This window comes from Hyla sarda, chromosome 9, assembly GCF_029499605.1.
Source record: "Hyla sarda isolate aHylSar1 chromosome 9, aHylSar1.hap1, whole genome shotgun sequence".
Taxonomy (NCBI): domain Eukaryota; kingdom Metazoa; phylum Chordata; class Amphibia; order Anura; family Hylidae; genus Hyla; species Hyla sarda.
Genome location: NC_079197.1, coordinates 167,041,745 through 167,064,304, shown reverse-complemented (window position 1 = coordinate 167,064,304; position 22,560 = coordinate 167,041,745). Strand labels below are relative to the sequence as shown.

The following is a 22,560-nucleotide window of genomic DNA, read 5'->3' as shown; positions in this document are numbered from 1 at the left end:
ATACGATGGTTTCAACAAACAATGGTCCACTTGGAACGGATTACCATCGTATGTTGAGGGACCACTGTACAGACATTGTACAGTATTGTAAATTATAATCTGGACACTATGGGGGAGATTTATCAAAACCTGTGCAGAGGAAAAGTTGTCCAGTTGCCCATAGCAACCAATCAGATCGCTGCTTTCATTTATAACAAGGCCTCTGCAAAATGAAAGAAGCGATCTGATTGGTTGCTATGGGCAACTGGATAACTTTTCCTCTGCACGGGTTTTGATAAATCTCCCCCTAAGCATTCATCAGGGAGCACTGTTCAAAATATTTTATGGCCCTTTTATTTGGGCGCTGAATAGTATCCTTATTTGTATCATATATGACAATACACTACAGTGGTCCCTCAACATACGATGGTAATCCGTTCCAAATGGACCATCGTTTGTTGAAACCATCGCATGTTGAGGGATCTGTGCAATGTAAAGTATAGGACAGTGTTCTACAACCTGCAGACCTCCAGATGTTGCAAAACTACAACACCCAGCATGCCCGGACAGCCAACGGCTGTCCGGGCATGCTGGGAGTTGTAGTTTTGCAACATCTGGAGGTCCGCAGGTTGAAGACCACTGGTATTGGAGGTTGTACTCACCTGTCCCCGCCGCTCCAGACGTCACCGCTCGTCACCGCTGCCTTGGATGTCGCCCTCCATCGCTGTCGCCGCGTCCCCGGGGTGTCCCCGACGCTCCGGCAAGGCCTCTGCTTCCCCGGCATCCTCGCTCTCTGTCGCCGCCATCACGTCGGTACGCACTCCGCTCCTATTGGATGACGGGACGGCGTGCGCAGCGACGTGATGACGACGATGGAGAGCGCCGACGATGCAGGGGATCCCGAAGAGGACGCTCCGGAGCCCCGAGGACAGGTAAGTGATCGTCAGCGGACCACACGGGGCACCGTAAACGGCTATCCGGTGGTAGCTGAAGCAGTCTGCGCTGCCGGATAGCCGTTTATGCGATGGCCCCGACATACAAAAGCATCGTATGTTGATGCTGCCTTCAACATGTGATGGCCTCTGAGAGTGATCGTATGCTGAAATGATCATATGTCGGGGCCATCGTAGGTCGGGGGGTCACTGTATATGGGTAGGCTCGAACAGAAGATAAGGTCCCCAATTTGTTTTCATCTATTAAAAGAGACCCCTGTTTCTGCGTAGTCTTCCATGAGAGCCGTGTAATGCTTTATTCTACCAGCAGTGGTGCTGCATGGAAAGTGAACACTGGCAATCAGGTTCCCCACAGATTACATCTAATGGTTTTCTAGTCCCAACAGTAGGACACCTAGTGACCTTCTAACAAATAGGGACTGCCAAGGTGGATTACTCCTTGACGTGTCTTTACTGCTATGGTCCCTTACGGAAATGCATTTCTAGTACTGATATTCACCTTGAAAATGTGCAGCCGGTCTCTCAGAAGATCTTGGTGCTATAAAGGAAATGGGAAGAATTAGGAGTGTGGTACAGGACAGAACTTTTAATAGATACAAAACCAATATGTCAATTTAAAAGGGTACTCCGGCCCTAAGACATCTTATCCCCCATCCAAAGGATAGGAGATAAGATGTCTGACTGCGGGGGTCCCCAGCAGCGGGACCCCCGCAGTCAGACATCTTATCTTGCAATCTTGCATTCGGCACCCAACTCTTTGCGCGGCAGGCCGTGCTGTCAGCTCACAAACTGCTGGGTGCCAACCACGGGCCGGAGTATTGTGACGTCACAACTCCGCCCCCGTGTGACGTCACGCCCCCCCGCTATGCAAGTCTATGGGAGGGGGTGACAACACACGGGGGCGGAGTCATGACATCACGATACTCCGGCCCCGTGGTCGGCACCTGGCAGTTTGTGAGCTGGAAGCGCGGCGTGCAGCTCAAAGAGGTGGGTGCCAAATGCAAGATTGCGGGGTTCCCCAGCGGCGGGACCCCCGCGGTCAGACATCTTATCCCCTATCCTTTGGATAGGGGATAAGATGTCTTAGGGCCGGAGTACCCCTTTAAAGATATTTCTTAACTGATCTATGTAAGAAGACATAGAATAGGTGTACACACTGACGTGCTGCTTTGTGGCGGCCATTGTCTGTGGGGTGGTATGGCCCAGAGCGGGGGGGTCTTGTTTGGGCAGCAGTGGGGCTGCCTGGCCACTGGGTCCTCCCCTTTGTGAACACATGGTGTCCCCGCCTAGCGCTACGCCAATCTTATCATAGGGACCCACTCTTATCAGGTGGCCTTGACGCGGCGAGTGGGCTTGCACGCTTTGATCAAAAGGTATAAGCAGTCTATACATGCAGATATAAAGGGTCCATGGAACTATCCTTCATTTCCCATACACATATCACTAGCATGCAAAAGGACAAATGGGCATTACCCCTATAGGTCCTATATCACTGTGACTATGTCCATTCACGTTCCATGATGGAAATGATAAAAAGGTTAAACTAGTAAACGTTGGCATCATGATTTGTGGGTGCAAACTCGCACCTCTTTAGACTTTGTTCCATTTGTAAAAGATGAGAAGGATGTTCAGATAAAGATCACTGCATGAGACACTTATACACATGTGATGTATATTAGAATATAGGCCACAGGAAGAGGCAAAAACCCACAAAAATACCTTAGACTACAATGGTAAACTATATCGTGATGATAATGTTACATGGAGTATTGAGGTATAAAACAAAGTAATTCAATTAGAACTGTTCCATAATATAAAGTTTCCCTCTCTCTCTGGTTGATCTCATGATAACACTTACTGTCATGCATCAGTTTTTTAAAGACTATTTCTGGAACTGAATCTCCAACCACTTAAAGGGGTACTCCAGTGGAAAACAATTCTTTTTAAACCAATTGGTGCCAGAAAGTTAAAAAGATTTGTAAATTACTTCAATTTAAAAATCTTAACCCCTCCAGTACTTAGAAGTTGTTTAGTTCTTTTCTATCTGACCACAATGCTCTCTGCTGCCACCTCTGTCCATGTCAGGAACTGTCTGGAGCAGGAGAAGTTTGCTATGGTGATTTTCTCCAGCTTTGGATTCGGTTAAGAAAAGTAAAAAAAAAAACATATAAATGCTGACAATAATGGAAGTATAAGACACAATGTCAGTCAATGGGGGAGATTTATTAAAATCTGTGCAGATGAAACGTTGACTAGTTGCCCATAGCAACCAATCAGATGGCTTCTTTAATTTTTAGAAATGACTTTTTAGAAATGAAAGAAGAGATCTGATTGGTTACTATGGGCACAACTTTTCATCTGCACAAGTTTTGATAAATCTCCCCAAATGTTCCTACGATTGGGCTGAGGAAGTGTTGTCACGGGTACAGTCATAGAAGAGGAGCTGTAGAATATCTAGAATATTCTAGAATGAATTGTGGGGCAAAGGAGCGATTTATTGAGACTAAGATAACCTAGAAATCCATAATTAACTTTTAATAGAAATGAATCAAAAGATTACAGCCCTCAAAGTTATGTGTATTAAAAGGGTACAATTATCTTCCTGTGGATAGGGGATAAGTTATTTTTGGCTAGAGTACCCCTTTAAGTAAGACCTCTTGTATTCAATTTAAAGGGGTACTTCCAAGGAAAACTTTTTTTTTTAATCAACTGGTGTCGGAAAGTTAAACAGATTTATAAATTACTTCTATAAAAAAAAAATCTTAATCCTTCCAGTACTTTTTAGGGGCTGTATACTAAAGAGGAAATGCTTTTCTTTTTGGATTTCTCTTCTGTCACGACCACAGTGCTCTCTGCTGACCTCTGCTGTCCATTTTAGGAACTGTCCAGAGCAGCATATATTTGCTATGGGGATTTTCTCCTGCTCTGGACAGTTCCCAAAATGGACAGCAGAGGTCAGCAGAGAACACTGTGGTCGTGACAGAAGAAAACTCCAAAAATAAAAGCATTTCCTCTGTAGTATAGGCGTTCCTCACTTCCGCTTCGGTATGTGATTGCTGGATACCGATGCGGAAGTGAGGAACGCCGATATGGCGTCCACGGGCACACAGGAGCATGTGGATCTGTCTCAAGGTAGACTTCATGTTTTTAATTTGTTTTTAACTCTCAGCTGATAGGACACACCTGTGATTCTGGTTAAGGGAAACCATTGTATGTATAATTTCTTGGGTATTTTATTTACCTTATTTGGATGTTATGATTGCATCAGTTTGTAATATATGCACTTTATATATTGTATACACTCAAATTTTATGATTGTGATTTTGATCACTTTTATGATAATGTTTACATTTGATTGTTTGTTAATTACACACCTGATATAATGCGGAAGTTGTAACCTGTGTACCATGCTTGAAAAAGATGACGGGATGCCATCGAAACGTCGCATCTGATATAGGTTAATAAATCCTACTTTTTTGCAATTTACTACTGGGTGTGCTGCTGTACTTTTGCACTTTTAACTATCTATCTATCTATCCATCTATCTATCTATCTCATATCTATCTATCTATCTATCTATCTCATATCTATCTATCCATCTATCTATCTGATATCTATCTATCTATTTATCTATCTCATATCTATCTATCTCATATCTATCTATCTATCCATCCATCTATCTATCTCATATCTATCTATCTATCCATCTATCTATCTCAAATCTATCTATCTATCTATCTATCTATCTCATATCTATCTATCTATCTATCTATCTCATATCTATCTATCTCATATCTATCTATCTATCTATCTCATATCTATCTATCTCATATCTATCTATCTCATATCTATCTCTCTATCCATCTATCTCTCATCCATCTATCTCATATCTATCTATCTCATATCTATCTATCTATCTATCTCATATCTATCTATCTATCTCATATCTATCTATCTATCTATCTATCTATCTCATATCTATCTATCTATCTATCTATCTAGAATTGAGAAGACATTTTTGGCAGCACACGTAGAAGAGGGGGGTGCACGCTGGATAACCTGGTCCCAGGTCCAAAGTAGTTATGCAAAGAAGCAGCGGCACACCAATTTCCAAGTGAAAAGAATGGATGGCTTTTATTTCAACCAAACATCTATAGGAGCGACGTTTCGCCTGTCTCACACAGGCATTGTCAATGGCTGTGTGAGACAGGCGAAACGTCGCTCCTATAGATGTTTGGTTGAAATAAAAGCCATCCATTCTTTTCACTTGGAAATTGGTGTGCCGCTGCTTCTTTGCATATCTATCTATCTATCTATCTATCTATCTCATATCTATCTATCTCATATCTATCTCATATCTATCTATCTCATATCTATCTATCTCATATCGATCTATCTCATATCTATCTATCTATCTATCTCATATCTATCTATCTCATATCTACTATCTATCTCATATTTATCTATCTCATATCTATCTACCTCATATCTATCTATCCATCTATCTATCTCATATCTATCTATCTATCTCATAATATTCTTGGTCTATACAGAAGTGATAATGGGTCTATGACATTTTTCATTTTGAATATTGTCATATTTGTGAATATCGTCACTATCTATCTACTTATCTAATTTTAGTAACGATATTCGCACATTCTCATATTCGAGAATATTCGCTCTCCAGTCTAATACAGTAAATAGTATAGGGGTCTTTAGACCACAAGCTGGAAGCAGAGAGGGAGGAGATCACTGCGATATGTTCTGTGGGGAAAAAAAATGACGAATATTCGTAATTGCAAATATATAGCACTATATTCGCCATATTCATGAATATGCGAATATGCAAAATTCGCAATAAATATTCGAATTGCGAATATTCGCGCTCAACACTATTGTAAACCACTTAATATGATCCATCACTGTATCAGTCTTAGCATTTACTTTGCATCCATTGAGTTTTATAACAACTCAAGAAACGAAAGGCTAAACCAAGACTCAGAGTACAAGATGTCAATGGAGGACATGATCTGGACACGAGGAGTAGATGCAAATACCTGATTCTGCTGATTGTTGGCGATGCGATGTCCCGGCTTCCTTCTGGGAAGAAAATATCATTTGTTACTTTAAGCCCAATGACAAATATAGAGAATATCAAGCTTAGACAGATGGAGAAAAACATCATAGATATCAGTCATTGCGTCATCCTCTTATGACAAATCAGAGAAAATTTGTTTTGGACGTCATATCTGTGATAATCAATATGGCTTCCCTACAGCTCCCAAAGCACTGCCAGATTAACCTAATTTGCATAGTCATACATCCCATTATTTTTCCCTTTTGGGTCTGGGTGACAAGCGTGGTTAGAGACATATTGATATCTGAGCGCCATAGAAAACTTTTTAATGGGAACCATTTACCAGGTGCATGTGTCCATTAGAGCGCTGTGAACCCCCCCCCCCCAAATCTCTTGTAATACTACTACCAGTACCTAACACATGGTACCACACACACCATCTGCCACGCTTATAGTAAATGGTGGATGGGGACATGTTATTCATCTAACCAGACCCAGGGGTCTGGTTTTAAATCAACTGGTGCCAGAAAGTTATACAGATTTGAAATTACTTCTATTTAAAAATCTTAATCCTTCCAGTACTTTTCAGCTGCTGTATGCTCCAGAGCAAGTTCTTTTCTTTTTGACCCCAGTGCTCTCTGCTGACACCTCTGTCCATGTCAGGAACTGTCCAGAGCAGAAGCAAATCACCATAGCAAACCTCTCCTTCTCTGGACAGTTCCTGAGACAGTCAGAGGTGTCAGCAGAGAGCACTGTGGTCAAACAGAAAAGTAATTTAAAAAGAAAAGAACTTCCTCTGGGAACATACAGCAACTGAGAAGTACTGGAAGGATTAATATTTTTAAATAGAAGTATTTTACAAATCAGTTTCACTTTCTGGCACCAGTTGAGTTAAAAAAAAAAAGTTTTTCACCAGAGTACCCCTTTAAGACCTCAAACCAGACTCCTACATTGAGTTAGACCAAGCCTCTATATTATTTCAAGCTCAAGACAAGAGCCTCAAATAAATTCAGCTCTCAGAAAAGACCCTGCAATCACATAAATTAATGTATAACCCAAATCGGACCCTTAAAGGGGTTATCCAGGAACAAACTTTTTTTTATATATCAACTGGCTCCAGAAAGTTAAACAGATTTGTAAATTACTTCTATTAAAAAATCTTAATCCTTTCAGTACTTATGAGCTTCTGAAGTTTAGGTTGTTCTTTTCTGTTTATGTAATCTCTGATGACACGTGTCTCGGGAACCGTCCAGTTTAGAAGAGGTTTGCTATGGGAATTTGCTTCTAAACTGGGCGTTTCCCGAGACCCATGTCATCAGAGATTACTTAGACAGAAAAGAACAACCTTAACTTCAGAAGCTCATAAGTAATGAAAGGATTAAGATTTTTTTAATAGAAGTAATTTACAAATCTGTTTAACTTTCTGGAACCAGTTGATATATATAAAAAAAGTTTTTTCCTGGAATACCCCTTTAAATGATTCTAGACCGATGGCTAGACCAGATCTTAACATTTATTTAGACCCCAGATCAGACTGTTAAATAATTCAAACTCCATGCTAGACCCAAAAATGTATCCAGACCAGACCCTCATATTAATTCAGACACCAGACCCCTATATTGATCCAGACCGCAGACCAAACCACCTTCAATAATTCTGACCCCAGACCAGACCCCTTAATTAAGTCAGACCACTGACCAGACTGTTAGAACGTTTCTGTCGATCAGACATGTCAAGAGTTGTTGAGTTGTTAACCGGGGAAGAGGGGGGCGGAATTGCACTCCACTCCCTGACCGGCTTAGGGATCCATCCATTGGCTAAGTGCGATGCCGCCCACTTCCCTGGCTGTTAACTCTCAATCGCATACGGTCCCAATAGTTAGACCTGGTGCGATTAACAACTCTAGACATGTCTGATCGTCACGTTAAAAGTTATTTTTAATGACAGCAAAGCTTTAAAATAATCTAGACCCCTAAATAAATGAGTCAATGAGGACCTTATATACTGGGTCCCCTTGAGTTTTGGGCCCCATTGCAGCTGCCATATATTTGGCTAAAGTGGCTGTCACCGAGCTTTCTCATGAATATATATATAACTAAGAAATCACTGATTAGAATTTTTAACAACTTGGTAGAAGAAAACTAAGAATTGTAATTTTTGCAGAGACCGAGTCCAATAGATGAGAGCTTTTACCTGCACTGGGGTCCCGGCTGCAAGACACATGATGCAGAAAAGGGTCATCAGGGTTCCCATTCTTGAAGTAGCAAGGCTCTTCCAAGACGGTGTTCTTCTGGGGAATGTCACAGGCATGGTGGCAGCTTTGAGATCGGAAGGATGCTGTAGTTGGCAGCTCTTGACAGACAGTAATAGGAAGAAATGTGGAAGTCACCTACTTTATAACAGTGCAGACGAGAAGGTGGGAGGAAGCAGAAGGGGAAACCCCTGCCCCAACCAGGAAACTGTGAAGCACGCATAAAAAAAACCTCCGAAATATTGTGCATATACTGTACATATAAAGTCCAAAACACAAAAATATCCCAATGTCCACTCTAATATAAAGAGCATTCTAATGATTAATGTAAATACAGCTGGCACCCGAATAACCACTCTGAAATGATGAAGCCATTATAAATTATGGGAGAATCTGACAGAATCCCAATGACTCTTTAAGAATTCAATCATAAAATATATTGGCACTTAGGTTAAAATGGATATGGAAAACATTATAATAAATTAGAATTTATTAACAACAATAACGGCCCTCATTAATTAGAAAATCGGGTTGTAAGTCTATATTGCTTTCTTACCCGACTGCTTTTTTCCCCTGGTATTTATTATTATGTCGCATCCTGTTTGTCGCACTGGGTTTTGTTGGTTTTGGTTTCCAACTCCTCTGAGTTGTCGGGAAAAAATCCACAACAATTCAACAAATTCGGGTTGGAAACCTTTATAAATACGTGGAAAAGCTCAGAAATGTCGGGTTACGCCCCTTTTTCGGGTTTGGGAGAATCCACATCGGGTCCGTCGGGAAAAAATGTTGCATCGTGTTGCAGACTGGTGCACGATGTCTGCGACATGTCACAGACAAAGATGCGCCAAAAAAAACCCAACAAAACAAGTCGGGTTTAGAATAGTAAATGAGGGCCAATGTCTTGTGGGTCACAGCGTCCTTGGGATCCACTCGAGACTTCAGATAACAATTGTCACGATGCCGGCTGGCAGGTAGTGGATCCTCTGTGCCAGAGAGGGATTGGCGTGGACCGTGCTAGAGGATCGGTTCTAAGTCACTACTGGTTTTCACCAGAGCCCGCCGCAAAGCGGGATGGTCTTGCTGCGGCGGTAGTGACCAGGTCGTATCCCCTAGCAACGGCTCAACCTCTCTGGCTGCTGAAGATAGGCGCGGTACAAGGGAGTAGACAGAAGCAAGGTCGGACGTAGCAGAAGGTCGGGGCAGGCAGCAAGGATCGTAGTCAGGGGCAACGGCAGAAGGTCTGGAATCACAGGCAAGGAACACACAAGGAACGCTTTCACTGGCACTAGGGCAACAAGATCCGGCGAGGGAGTGAAGGGGAAGTGAGGTGATATAGGGAAGTGCACAGGTGTAAACACTAATTGGAACCACTGCACCAATCAGCGGTGCAGTGGCCCTTTAAATCGCAAAGACCCGGCGCGCGCGCGCCCTAGGGAGCGGGGCCGCGCGCGCCGGGACAGAACTGACGGGGAGCGAGTAAGGTACGGGAGCCGGGGTGCGCATCGCGAGCGGGCGCTACCCGCATCGCGAATCGCATCCCGGCCGGAGGTGGTAACGCAGCGCCCCGGGTCCGTGGAACCGACCGGGGCGCTGCAGTGAGGGAAGTGTAGCGAGCGCTCCGGGGAGGAGCGGGGACCCGGAGCGCTCGGCGTAACAGTACCCCCCCCCTTGGGTCTCCCCCTCTTCTTGGGGCCTGAGAACCTGAGGATCAGACTTTTGTCCAGGATATTGTCCTCAGGTTCCCAGGACCTCTCTTCTGGACCACAACCCTCCCAATCCACTAAAAAAAAAGTTCTTCCCCTGACCTTTTTAGAGGCCAAAATCTCTTTGACAGAGAAGATGTCCGAGGAGCCGGAAACAGGAGCGGGAGGAACAGATTTAGGAGAAAAACGGTTGAGGATGAGAGGTTTAAGAAGAGAGACGTGAAAGGCATTAGGGATACGAAGAGAAGGAGGAAGAAGAAGTTTGTAAGAGACAGGATTAATTTGACACAAAACTTTAAAAGGACCAAGATAGCGTGGTCCCAACTTATAGCTCGGGACACGGAAACGGACATATTTAGCGGAGAGCCATACCTTGTCTCCAGGGGAAAAAATGGGAGGAGCTCTTCTTTTCTTATCTGCGAATCTCTTCATGCGAGAAGAAGCCTGTAAGAGAGAATTTTGGGTCTCTTTCCATATGGTGGAAAGATCACGAGAAATTTCATCCACAGCGGGCAGACCAGAGGGCAAGGGGGTAGGGAGGGGGGGAAGAGGGTGACGGCCGTACACCACGAAAAACGGAGATTTGGAGGAAGATTCAGAGATTCTGAAATTATACGAGAATTCGGCCCAAGGTAGAAGATCTGCCCAGTCATCCTGGCGGGAGGAAACAAAATGTCGTAAATAGTCACCCAAGATCTGGTTAATTCTCTCTACTTGTCCATTGGATTGAGGATGGTATGCAGAAGAAAAATTTAATTTAATCTTGAGTTGTTTACAGAGAGCCCTCCAGAATTTAGACACAAATTGGACGCCTCTATCCGAGACGATCTGTGTAGGCAACCCGTGAAGACGAAAAATGTGTACAAAAAATTGTTTAGCCAACTGAGGCGCTGAAGGAAGACCAGGAAGAGGGATGAAATGTGCCATTTTGGAGAATCGATCAACGACCACCCAAATAACAGTGTTGCCATGGGATGGGGGTAAGTCAGTAATAAAATCCATACCAATCAGAGACCAAGGTTGTTCGGGGACAGGTAGAGGATGAAGAAAACCAGCGGGCTTCTGGCGAGGAGTCTTATCCCGGGCACAGATAGTGCAGGCTCGCACAAAGTCCACCACATCAGTCTCTAGAGTCGGCCACCAATAGAAGCGAGAGATGAGTTGCACAGATTTCTTGATGCCCGCATGACCTGCGAGATGGGAGGAGTGACCCCATTTGAGGATCCCAAGGCGTTGGCGTGGAGAAACAAAGGTCTTTCCTGGAGGAGTTTGCCTGATGGAGGCTGGAGAAGTGGAAATCAGGCAGTCAGGAGGAATGATGTGTTGAGGAGAGAGTTCAATTTCAGAGGCATCTGAGGAACGAGAGAGAGCATCGGCCCTAATGTTTTTATCAGCAGGCCGAAAGTGAATTTCAAAATTAAATCGGGCAAAGAACAGAGACCACCTGGCCTGACGAGGATTCAGCCGTTGGGCAGACTGGAGGTAGGAGAGGTTCTTGTGATCGGTGTAAATAATAACTGGAAATCTTGATCCCTCCAGCAGATGCCTCCATTCCTCAAGTGCTAATTTAATGGCTAGAAGCTCTCGATCCCCGATGGAGTAGTTCCTCTCCGCCGGAGAGAAGGTCCTGGAAAAAAAACCACAAGTAACAGCATGCCCGGAAGAGTTTTTTTGTAGAAGGACAGCTCCAGCTCCCACTGAGGAGGCATCAACCTCCAATAGGAAGGGTTTAGATGGGTCAGGTCTGGAGAGCACGGGAGCCGAAGAAAAGGCAGACTTGAGTCGTTTAAAGGCGTCTTCCGCTTGAGGAGGCCAAGACTTGGGATCGGCATTTTTTTTTGTTAAAGCCACAATAGGAGCCACAATGGTAGAAAAATGTGGAATAAATTGCCTGTAATAATTGGCGAACCCCAAAAAACGTTGGATGGCACGGAGTCCGGAGGGGCGTGGCCAATCTAAGACGGCAGAGAGTTTATCTGGGTCCATTTGTAGTCCCTGGCCAGAGACCAAGTATCCTAGAAAAGGAAGAGATTGGCATTCAAACAGACATTTCTCTATTTTGGCATAGAGTTGATTATCACGAAGTCTCTGAAGAACCATACGGACATGCTGGCGGTGTTCTTCAAGATTGGCAGAAAAAATCAGGATATCGTCCAGATATACAACAACACAGGAGTATAGTAGATCACGAAAAATTTCATTAACAAAGTCTTGGAAGACGGCAGGGGCGTTGCATAGACCAAAGGGCATGACCAGATACTCAAAGTGACCATCTCTGGTGTTAAATGCCGTTTTCCATTCATCCCCCTCTCTGATGCGGATGAGATTATAAGCACCTCTTAAGTCCAGTTTGGTAAAAATATGGGCACCTTGGAGACGATCAAAGAGTTCAGAGATGAGGGGTAGGGGGTAGCGGTTCTTAACCGTGATTTTATTAAGACCGCGGTAGTCAATGCAAGGACGTAGAGAGCCATCTTTTTTGGACACAAAGAAAAATCCGGCTCCGGCAGGAGAGGAGGATTTACGGATAAAGCCCTTTTTTAAATTTTCTTGGACGTATTCAGACATGGCAAGAGTCTCTGGGACGGACAGAGGATAGATTCTGCCCCGGGGTGGAGTAGTGCCCGGGAGGAGGTCAATGGGACAATCATAAGGCCTGTGAGGAGGTAGAGTCTCAGCTTGCTTTTTGCAAAAAACGTCCGCAAAGTCCATATAGGCCTTAGGGAGACCGGTTACATGAGGAAGCACAGGGACACGGCAAGGTTTACTGGGAACCGGTTTTAAGCAGTCCTTGGAACAAGAGGGCCCCCAACTCTTGATCTCCCCAGTGGACCAATCCAGGATTGGGGAATGGAGTTGAAGCCAGGGAAGTCCAAGAAGGATTTCAGAAGTGCAATTGGGGAGGACCAACAGTTCAATCCTCTCGTGATGAGATCCGATGCACATTAGAAGGGGCTCCGTGCGGAAACGTATAGTACAGTCCAATCTTTCATTGTTTACACAATTGATGTAGAGGGGTCTGGCGAGACTGGTCACCGGGATGTTGAACCTGTTGACGAGAGAGGCTAAGATGAAATTTCCTGCAGATCCAGAGTCCAAGAAGGCCACAGCAGAGAAGGAGAAGGCAGAGGCAGACATCCGCACAGGCACAGTAAGACGTGGAGAAGCAGAGTAGACATCAAGGACTGTCTCACCTTTGTGCGGAGTCAGCGGACGTCTTTCCAGGCGGGGAGGACGGATAGGACAATCCTTCAGGAAGTGTTCGGTACTAGCACAGTACAGGCAGAGATTCTCCATGCGGCGTCGTGTCCTCTCTTGGGGTGTCAGGCGAGACCGGTCGACCTGCATAGCCTCCACGGCGGGAGGCACAGGAACAGATTGCAGGGGACCAGAGGAGAGAGGAGCCGGGGAGAAGAAACGCCTCGTGCGAACAGAGTCCATATCCTGGCGGAGCTCCTGACGCCGTTCGGAAAAACGCATGTCAATGCGAGTGGCAAGATGGATGAGTTCATGTAGGTTAGCAGGGATTTCTCGTGCGGCCAGAACATCTTTAATGTTGCTGGATAGGCCTTTTTTAAAGGTCGCGCAGAGTGCCTCATTATTCCAGGATAATTCTGAAGCAAGGGTACGGAACTGTACGGCATACTCGCCAACGGAAGAATTACCCTGGACCAGGTTCAACAGGGCAGTCTCAGCAGAAGAGGCTCGGGCAGGTTCCTCAAAGACACTTCGAATTTCCGAGAAGAAGGAGTGTACAGAGGCAGTGACGGGGTCATTGCGGTCCCAGAGCGGTGTGGCCCAAGCCAGGGCTTTTCCAGACAGCAGGCTGACTACGAAAGCCACCTTAGACCTTTCAGTGGGGAACTGGTCCGACATCATCTCCAAGTGTAATGAACATTGGGAAAGAAAGCCACGGCAAAACTTAGAGTCCCCATCAAATTTATCCGGCAAGGATAGTCGTATTCCAGAAGCGGCCACTCGCTGCGGAGGAGGTACAGGAGCTGGCGGAGGAGATGATTGCTGGAGCTGTGGTAGTAACTGTTGTAGCATAACAGTCAGTTGAGACAGCTGTTGGCCTTGTTGCGCAATCTGTTGTGACTGCTGGGCGACCACCGTGGTGAGGTCAGCGACAACTGGCAGAGGAACTTCAGCGGGATCCATGGCCGGATCTACTGTCACGATGCCGGCTGGCAGGTAGTGGATCCTCTGTGCCAGAGAGGGATTGGCGTGGACCGTGCTAGAGGATCGGTTCTAAGTCACTACTGGTTTTCACCAGAGCCCGCCGCAAAGCGGGATGGTCTTGCTGCGGCGGTAGTGACCAGGTCGTATCCCCTAGCAACGGCTCAACCTCTCTGGCTGCTGAAGATAGGCGCGGTACAAGGGAGTAGACAGAAGCAAGGTCGGACGTAGCAGAAGGTCGGGGCAGGCAGCAAGGATCGTAGTCAGGGGCAACGGCAGAAGGTCTGGAATCACAGGCAAGGAACACACAAGGAACGCTTTCACTGGCACTAGGGCAACAAGATCCGGCGAGGGAGTGAAGGGGAAGTGAGGTGATATAGGGAAGTGCACAGGTGTAAACACTAATTGGAACCACTGCACCAATCAGCGGTGCAGTGGCCCTTTAAATCGCAAAGACCCGGCGCGCGCGCGCCCTAGGGAGCGGGGCCGCGCGCGCCGGGACAGAACTGACGGGGAGCGAGTAAGGTACGGGAGCCGGGGTGCGCATCGCGAGCGGGCGCTACCCGCATCGCGAATCGCATCCCGGCCGGAGGTGGTAACGCAGCGCCCCGGGTCCGTGGAACCGACCGGGGCGCTGCAGTGAGGGAAGTGTAGCGAGCGCTCCGGGGAGGAGCGGGGACCCGGAGCGCTCGGCGTAACAACAATTAAATTGGATAAAAGGCAATAAACTTATGTATATATAACACAAACATAAAACCACAAACATAAAATGCCACCTTATGCTAAAATGTTTGAACTGGCAGTACACATCATATCATATCTAATATAACCACTGCAATGTAAATATATAGTTGTTTGGCCACACTGTATTAGCAATAACATCGCTTTGATTCATTTTCATGAACTTTGTCCCCTCGTGATGTCACGCCATGCCTCCTCCATTCATGTCTATGTCCATGTCTACGGCCGTCACGCCCCCTCCCATAGACATGAATGGAGGGGGTGCAGTGTGACATCAGGAGGGGGCGTATCGTGACATCACGTCTCCATTCCCGGAAACACAGAAGTTTCCGAGACTGGAGATGCAGCCGGCATAGAATGCAGGTGCTGCACGGAGAACATGGGGGGTCCCAGCAGCATCTTTGGCCGAAATACACCTTTAACTGCATATTAAACATAGTATCCACTCGTAGTATTATCAAAGTCAAATGTATGGCGATGACTGGGATAGACCACCCAAACAAACGCACTCCCGGTACCTCTAGTCTTTATGAGACCGATGACATCCATGGTAAGTTCTGCTCTACTGTTGGTAGATTGACACAAAAGCCTACAAGCTTGTTGTGGTCCTGTACACGACCTATTTATTAAAGGGGTACTCCGCTGCTCAGCATTTGGAACAAACTGTTTCAAACGCTGGAGTCGGCGCCAGGAGCTTGTGACATCATAGCCCCACCCCTCATGACGTCACGCCCCGTCCCCTCAATGCAAGTCTATGGGAGGGGGCGTGACGGCTGTCACGCCCCCTCCCATAGACTTGCATTGAGGGGGCGGGGTGTGACCTCATGAGGGGGCAGGACTATGACGTCATGAGCTCCCGGCGCCAGTTCCAGCATTCGGAAAAGTTTGTTCCAAACGTTGAGCAGCGGAGTACCCCTTTAAATTCCTCCTTGCATCAAGACAGAACTGGGGAACACCAGTAGACCAAAACTAGTGAAAGAGGAGCTTAAAATATAACTTTTAATCTTGTCTTTCTAAAAACTCAAACAATAATGTACAGTGACTCCCCGACATACGATGGCCCCGAAATATGATCAAATCGACATACGATGGCCTCTCAGAGGCCATCGCATGTCGATGTCAGCATCGACATACGATGCTTTTTTATGTCGGGGCCATCGCATTAAGTGCTATACGGCAGCGCAAAATGCTTAAGCTGCAGCTAAATGGCAGCTTAATGTTCCCCGTGTGGTGCGGTGAGTATTACTTACCCCTCCATGATGCTCCGGGGGTGCCCTTCCGGTTCAGTGCTGGTACTCAGGTGTCTTCTCGGCCCTCCCCAGTGATGTCAATACGCTGCTGCGCACGCCGTCCCGTCATCCAATAGGAACGGTGTACGCAGTGGCGTAATGACATCGCTACGTAGGCCCAGTAAGGCCTTGCGGAAGACAGCGGAGGAGCGGAGGACAGGAGAAGACCAGGAGAGCCCAGAGGAGGCCCGGAGACACCATCGGGAGCGGCGGGGACACCATCGGGAGTGGCGGGACCCGGTCCGGAGCGGCGGGGACAGGTGAGTATGACTTTACTTTTTCACATTGCACGAATCCCTCAACATACGATGGATTCGACAAACGATGGCTCGTTTGGAACGAATTACCATTGTATGTTGAGGGACCACTGTAGTGTGAATGAGTGATGAGAGAATGCCGTACAAAAACAAAATAATCAGTTAAAAAAGAGACCATAGATTATCTGAATAACAGAGTGCCCAGGATGTGTCAAACGGCACCTCATGGTACAACAAGGTTATCCCCAATGGACAGCCTTAACTTCCAACGCGTTTCTATCGTCCGTTGCGACGACATCCTCAGGGAAGTATTAACAAACAGCAAGATAATCATGGATTACAGATATGAAGGATTACACATATCCCATAGACCAAGGGGTCTAATTCTCATATGACCCCCCCCCCCCCAAACATATAGACAGGGAACAACGGTCGTATATATGCAGAAATGTCTTGGTAGATTAAACCGATAGTGCGGTCAGTATCAGTGTAGCAATAAACATCAAATGATACATATGTTTTTTATACACAACCAGAGGCGGGTATAAGTTCCAGTAGAGATAAAGTATCCATCATGACCCTTTACTGCGGTACAGTAAGAAGATACCAGTTCAAAGATTCCGGCAGCGCGCTCCCCCATAGTGACGGAGAGGCCGGCTAGTACATGCCTGACCAGACCGATCAGTAGTATGGGGAGAATTATGGAGAACATTGTATTTATATTAACTCATGACAAGGGGATATTATAGCTGCTATGACCCCCCACCAGATCAACTATCATTTAACACCTTTATCTTAATCTTAACTTATTCCCTCCGATAAATGACACAAGACATGTGTTGGTTAAACAAAGGCCACAGCAGCCCATTTATTAAATAACATAAATAATCAATTACAACATTGTAAACCGATGTATGAACGTCATACAGAACAATATAACCTGTCCTAACATTAGGATGTCTATTAGCACAGGAGAAGAACCTGAGGGGCACCGTTACCAGACCACAGGTGATGGGATCTTCACTTGCTCCTAGCCGTAGCTCACCTGCACAGGAGCACCATTTTGTGAAGCCCAACAACCTGAATTCCACCTTCGGGCTGGGAACCGCTCCCAGCCCACCTCCACACCATCCAACATACCATGCCCATCCACTGGTGCCTCCCCAGATTACTCTCCTGACCCCGCCACTGTGACAAAAATAAGGGCGGGTGGGCGGGACACTTCTTCAGCCACGCAGATTGTGGCCCCCGCACAAATCCCCTCTCCTATATACCCTCCTTAACTCCTCCCTACTCCCTCACTAAAAGCCCGCGCTTCCCTAGCTCCCTCCTCTAACCTCCTCACATTTAACCCCTACCTGCCCGCATAATACCCCTGTCATGGGGCCCCTCCGTTCCCATTCTGTCCCCTCCAGGGCTTTCTTTCTAATGAATGTTGCAAAGCATACAGAGCATTCCAGTGATAAGTCTAATATTCAGTATCATACAGACCGCCTTAAAAGCCTGAGCGCATTAGACTGCTGGATTGCTATGACATGTGGAGGGTCCTTTAGTGAAATATATAAAAGAGGGTTTTTTGCATATACAATTACTTTGTATATACTCCCGGCTTTACATTTTTTTTTATGCAACTATTTTTATGCCTCCTGGTACAGAAAAACAAAAAAAAATGTGACATATTTACCTTCCCCGCCTTCCCACTGCTGCAGTTCGGAAGTCTGATTCCTGCTGCTCTACTTTTCCGGTTCCTGTGATGTTTGGTTTGAGTGGGAAATGCCCGCTAAACCCAGTCAATGACTGAACAGGCATTTCCTGCCCAAATGAAATGCTATTGGAAACAGGAAGAAGAGGAGAGCAGTAGGGACCAAATGACTTCATGAGTTCAGCAGTGGAAAGCGGGGGAGGTGAGTATGCCATCTTTTTTGCTTTTATTGCTCCAGAAGGCATATAAAAAATAGTTGCATCCAGAAAAACACTTTAAGGGTCTATTTACACGTACAGTATCCTGCGCAGATTTGATGCACAGAATTTGAAGCTGTGTTCAATCATTTAGTTTCCATTGAAATCTGCAGCAGAAAATCCTGCGCATCAAATCTGCGCAGAATACTGTAAGTGTGAATAGACCATAGAGGTGTTCTTGGAGAATAAAACATTGATGTCTTATCCTTTGTCTAGGACCTCCCATGAAAAGCACAACAAAGCATCCTCTTGACTGTGTAGTGGCTTTAAAGGGGTACTCTGCTGGAAAACATTTCATTTTTTTTTTTAAAACATTACATTTTTTCCCCTATCCAAAGGGGATAAGATGCCAGATGACAGGCCATGGGGGGCAGAGGCTGGTGACGTCATGGCCATGTCCCCTCAATGCAAGCCCCCTCCCCTAGACTTGCATTGAGGGGGGATGGCCGTGACATCACGAGCCTCCAGCGCTGTACCCGATGCTCTAAACGAATGCCGGGTACAGCAGGGAGATCATGGGGGTCCCCAGTGGCGGGAGCCCTGCAATCATACATCTTATCCCCCTATCCTTTGGATAGGGGCTACGATGTCTAGGGGATTGGCTCCAAATCTGCTTAAAATTGAGTTGTCTTCTGGTGGACCTGGACACCTATTAGTATTTCACAACCTGTGCCCATGAGAGATCAACTGGTAGAAGAAGTGTTACTTGGTGCCCCTGGCCCCATTACCTGGTGCTCCTGGCCCCAGGTGTAAAATCTGGATCTCCAGAAAAGCTTCTTAGAACATCAGTTAAGGGGGAAGTCAATAGCTTCTTCTCCTACTTGGAATTCATTAAGCATGTAAACCCAAGTAGGAGAAGCAGCCATTCTACACCAAACCCTGACCTACATATTGAAACATAAAGAGAGAGGAAAAAAGAAAGAGGGAAATTGCGCCCCTAGTGAAGAACATTTAAGAATTGAGTTTACACGTATTCAAGGTTAAACTCACCGGAGGGCGTTGCGCTCAGGGCACAACACCTAAAAAGCGTGGTATGGTAACAATTCCCAGGTCCGCAGCCTCAGTCCTCTGGTAGCAGGCACGCTGTCCCAGTGTAACGTAATAGCAGGTATTGGAAGAAAATGTGGACGAATTTTGGCGCTGGAACTCTGGATATTACGAAAATCAGGAACACATCCGCATTCCTTTCATGGGCTTTATTGTGAATACATAAGCTACGCGTTTCTGGTCCGAACCGGACCCTTCTTCAGGCAAGGTATCTTGCCTGACGAAGGGTCCGGTTCGGACCAGAAACGGGTAGCTTATGTATTCACAATAAAGCCTTCTTAACCACTTAAGGACCTAGGGCGTATGGATACGCCTTGACGTCCTGGTACTTAAGGACCCAGGGCGTATCCATACGCCCGTGGGAATTTCGGTCCCCGCCACGCGCCGGACGGGGACCGGACCGGGATGCCTGCTGATATCGTTCAGCAGGCATCCCGCGCAAATGCCCAGGGGGGGTCATTAGACCCCCCCATGTCGGCGATCGCGGCAGATCGTTGGTGAATTCACACTAACGATCTGCCGCGATTCGGGTCATACGGGTCACGTGTGACCCGCTGACCCGAGGATACAAGGTGATCGGGGGTGTACAATACACCCCCTATCACCCACTGTATCTATGGGGAGGTGGCGATTTCGTCACCCCCCCAGGAGCGCTGCTATTGGCTGGACGATCGTCCAGCCAATAGCAGCCGGTGGGGGAGGGGTTAACTGCATCTTCTTGCAGCTCTGCCCGTTAGCTGAGTTCAGTCAGCGGGAAAAGCTGCTTGAAGGTGCCAGGGTCCCCCCCCTGTGAGGATTGGAGCCCCCTCAGGACCGACGATCCCCCATAGAGCAGGGACAGAAAAATCCCCAGGGAAAGGTAGGAAAAAATAGTGTAACACAGTAAAATAAAAGTAAAAAAAAAAATCCCCCCCCCCTGACCCTCTAATAGGTCCCCAAGGGTCTGCCTGAGATTTTTTAGTTTGACCCGGGCCCTATTAGGGGTTCAGAGCGCTGCATTTGGCCCCCCATTTTTTTTTGGCCGCAGCTGTTTATTTTTGTTCATATAACGGTGTGTGATTTCTAATCACACACCGTTATATATAGTATACACCAAGCACACACACTATATACATGGGCCTGGTCAAAAAGCCAAGTGTCAGGCAGTACTGGAGCGGGGACAGTACAGTATGGCCATGGCACGGAAGCGGTTCGAGGCCATTCGGAAATGCCTGCATTATGCAGATAATGCGGCATGTCCACCCCGAAGTGATTCCACCTATGACCGGCTTTACAAAGTGAGGCCGGTCATCGATCACTTTGGGGTCAAATTTTTGGAGGCCTATGTACCGCTTAGGGAGCTCTCTGTAGATGAGTTTCTCATCAGTTTTAAGGGGAGACTCATCTTCTGCCAGTATATTCCCTCGAAGCGGGCGCGATATGGCGTGAAGCTATATAAACTTTGTGAGAGTACCTCCGGGTACACTCTCAAGTTTAGGGTGTATGAGGGACGAGATTCCCGTATTGAACCCCCAGATTGTTCCCCCACTCTGGGTGTTAGCGGGAAAATCGTTTGGGACCTTATGTACCCATTGCTGGATAAGGGTTACCACGTGTACGTGGACAACTTTTATACCAGCATCCCTCTCTTCACATCCCTTGCCGCCAGATCGACGTCCGCTTGTGGGACCGTGCAGAAGAATCAGAGAGGCCTCCCTCTAAATTTTGTTCAGACACCTATTCCCAAGGGTGAGTCCCGTGCCCTTACCCATGAAAACCTGTTGCTGGTCAAGTATAAGGATAAGAGGGATGTCCTTATGCTGACCACTATTCATGGTAACGGCAGCTCACCTGTCCCTGTGCGAGGTACCACAACAACGGTCCTCAAGCCCGATTGTATTCTGGACTGCAATCGGTATATGGATGAGTTGATCTTTCTGATCAAATCCTGAAGCCATATAACGCCATGCGGAAAACACGTGTATGGTACAAGAAAGTTGCGGTTTACTTGGTACAGGTTGCCATGTACAACTCTTTTGTACTGTACCAGAACGCTGGCAACACAGGGACATACCTTCAGTTCCAAGAAGAAGTCCTAAAGGTCCTGATCTTTGCTGACCGGGAAAGAGCAGGCCGGAGTTCAGAAGGAACTGGAGTATTAGGTGCCAGGATCGTCCCAGGCCAACACTTTCCAGGTGAGGTCCCCCACACTGGAAAGAAGGGACGATCCCAGAAAAAATGCAGAGTGTGTAACAGGAGGGGGATACGGAAGGACTCCACCACTCAATGTGACACTTGCCCTGATCATCTGGGCCTCTGCATTAAAAACTGCTTCAGGGAGTATCACACTTCCATGCAGTACAAAATTTTCCCTTTTCATTTTAATTTTCCATAATTTGACCCCAATTTACCAAGTCCAGAGTACATTCCAAGTTTTAATCCCATAAAACCACTAAATTGCCCAAAAAACTCTCATAAAAAAAAAAAAACTGATAAGACCTCTGGGGGTATTTTTTTCTCTGGGTCATGGGTCACTGAGTCACTATCATCGGGGACTTTTTATGTTGCCTCAAATGCGCAGCGCTCTCTATCTCCACCTGAGCGGGGTGCGCATTTGAGGCAACAGGTTAGGGACGGCCACACACATCACATTCCCAGAATGATGATTCAGAGCATAGGGTTTGGGGTGGGCATATTTTTAAGTTTTGGCTATGCTCTGGGTCATCATTCTGGGAACATAACCTGTTTTATCCTTTTATGTCCCACTGTACTCCTTGTTAGTTATTAGTGTACCCCATATAATGCCCCTTGAGGGGGGTCCCACTGTTCTGGCTCCATAGGCAGAAGCTCAAGGCCCCTGACTGCCCTCCTGTTCCTCCGTGACCAGTGTGCACCCGGAGATCCGTTTTACGCCCAGATATGAGGTATGTCCTTTTTCCAAAGAAATGTATTTACAAATTTAAATTTTTTTTGCTTTTCTGGCAGTAAATGCGACATGCCCCCCCCCCCCCCATTTCAGCAAAATTAGCAAATGTGACTCTTTCTCTTCTGAGCATTGTAGCGCTCCTGCAGTGCATTTGACGTCCACTTATGGGTTACCTCCATACTCAGAAGAGATGGGGTTACAAATTTTGGGGGGTATTTTC

At 46.5% G+C, this 22,560-nt stretch overlaps 1 protein-coding gene across 2 annotated transcripts in view; it reads right to left on the bottom strand.

Moving 5' to 3' along the window:
• Positions 1-22,560, bottom strand: part of LOC130291036 (lymphotoxin-alpha-like) — a 76,887-nt gene that overhangs the window by 1,301 nt on the left and 53,026 nt on the right. The window contains exons 1-4 of one of the 2 annotated variants that reach the window (XM_056539373.1): positions 19,379-19,498; positions 8,203-8,361; positions 5,990-6,032; positions 1,432-1,470 (exon numbers count right to left, since the gene is read on the bottom strand). In XM_056539373.1, the coding sequence (XP_056395348.1) occupies positions 1,432-1,470; positions 5,990-6,032; positions 8,203-8,319 (199 nt within the window). In that variant the 5' untranslated portion in view covers positions 8,320-8,361; positions 19,379-19,498. Of the gene's footprint in view, positions 1-1,431; positions 1,471-5,989; positions 6,033-8,202; positions 8,362-19,378; positions 19,499-22,560 lie in introns of those variants that run through there. The other variant, XM_056539372.1, reaches the window with a different exon arrangement.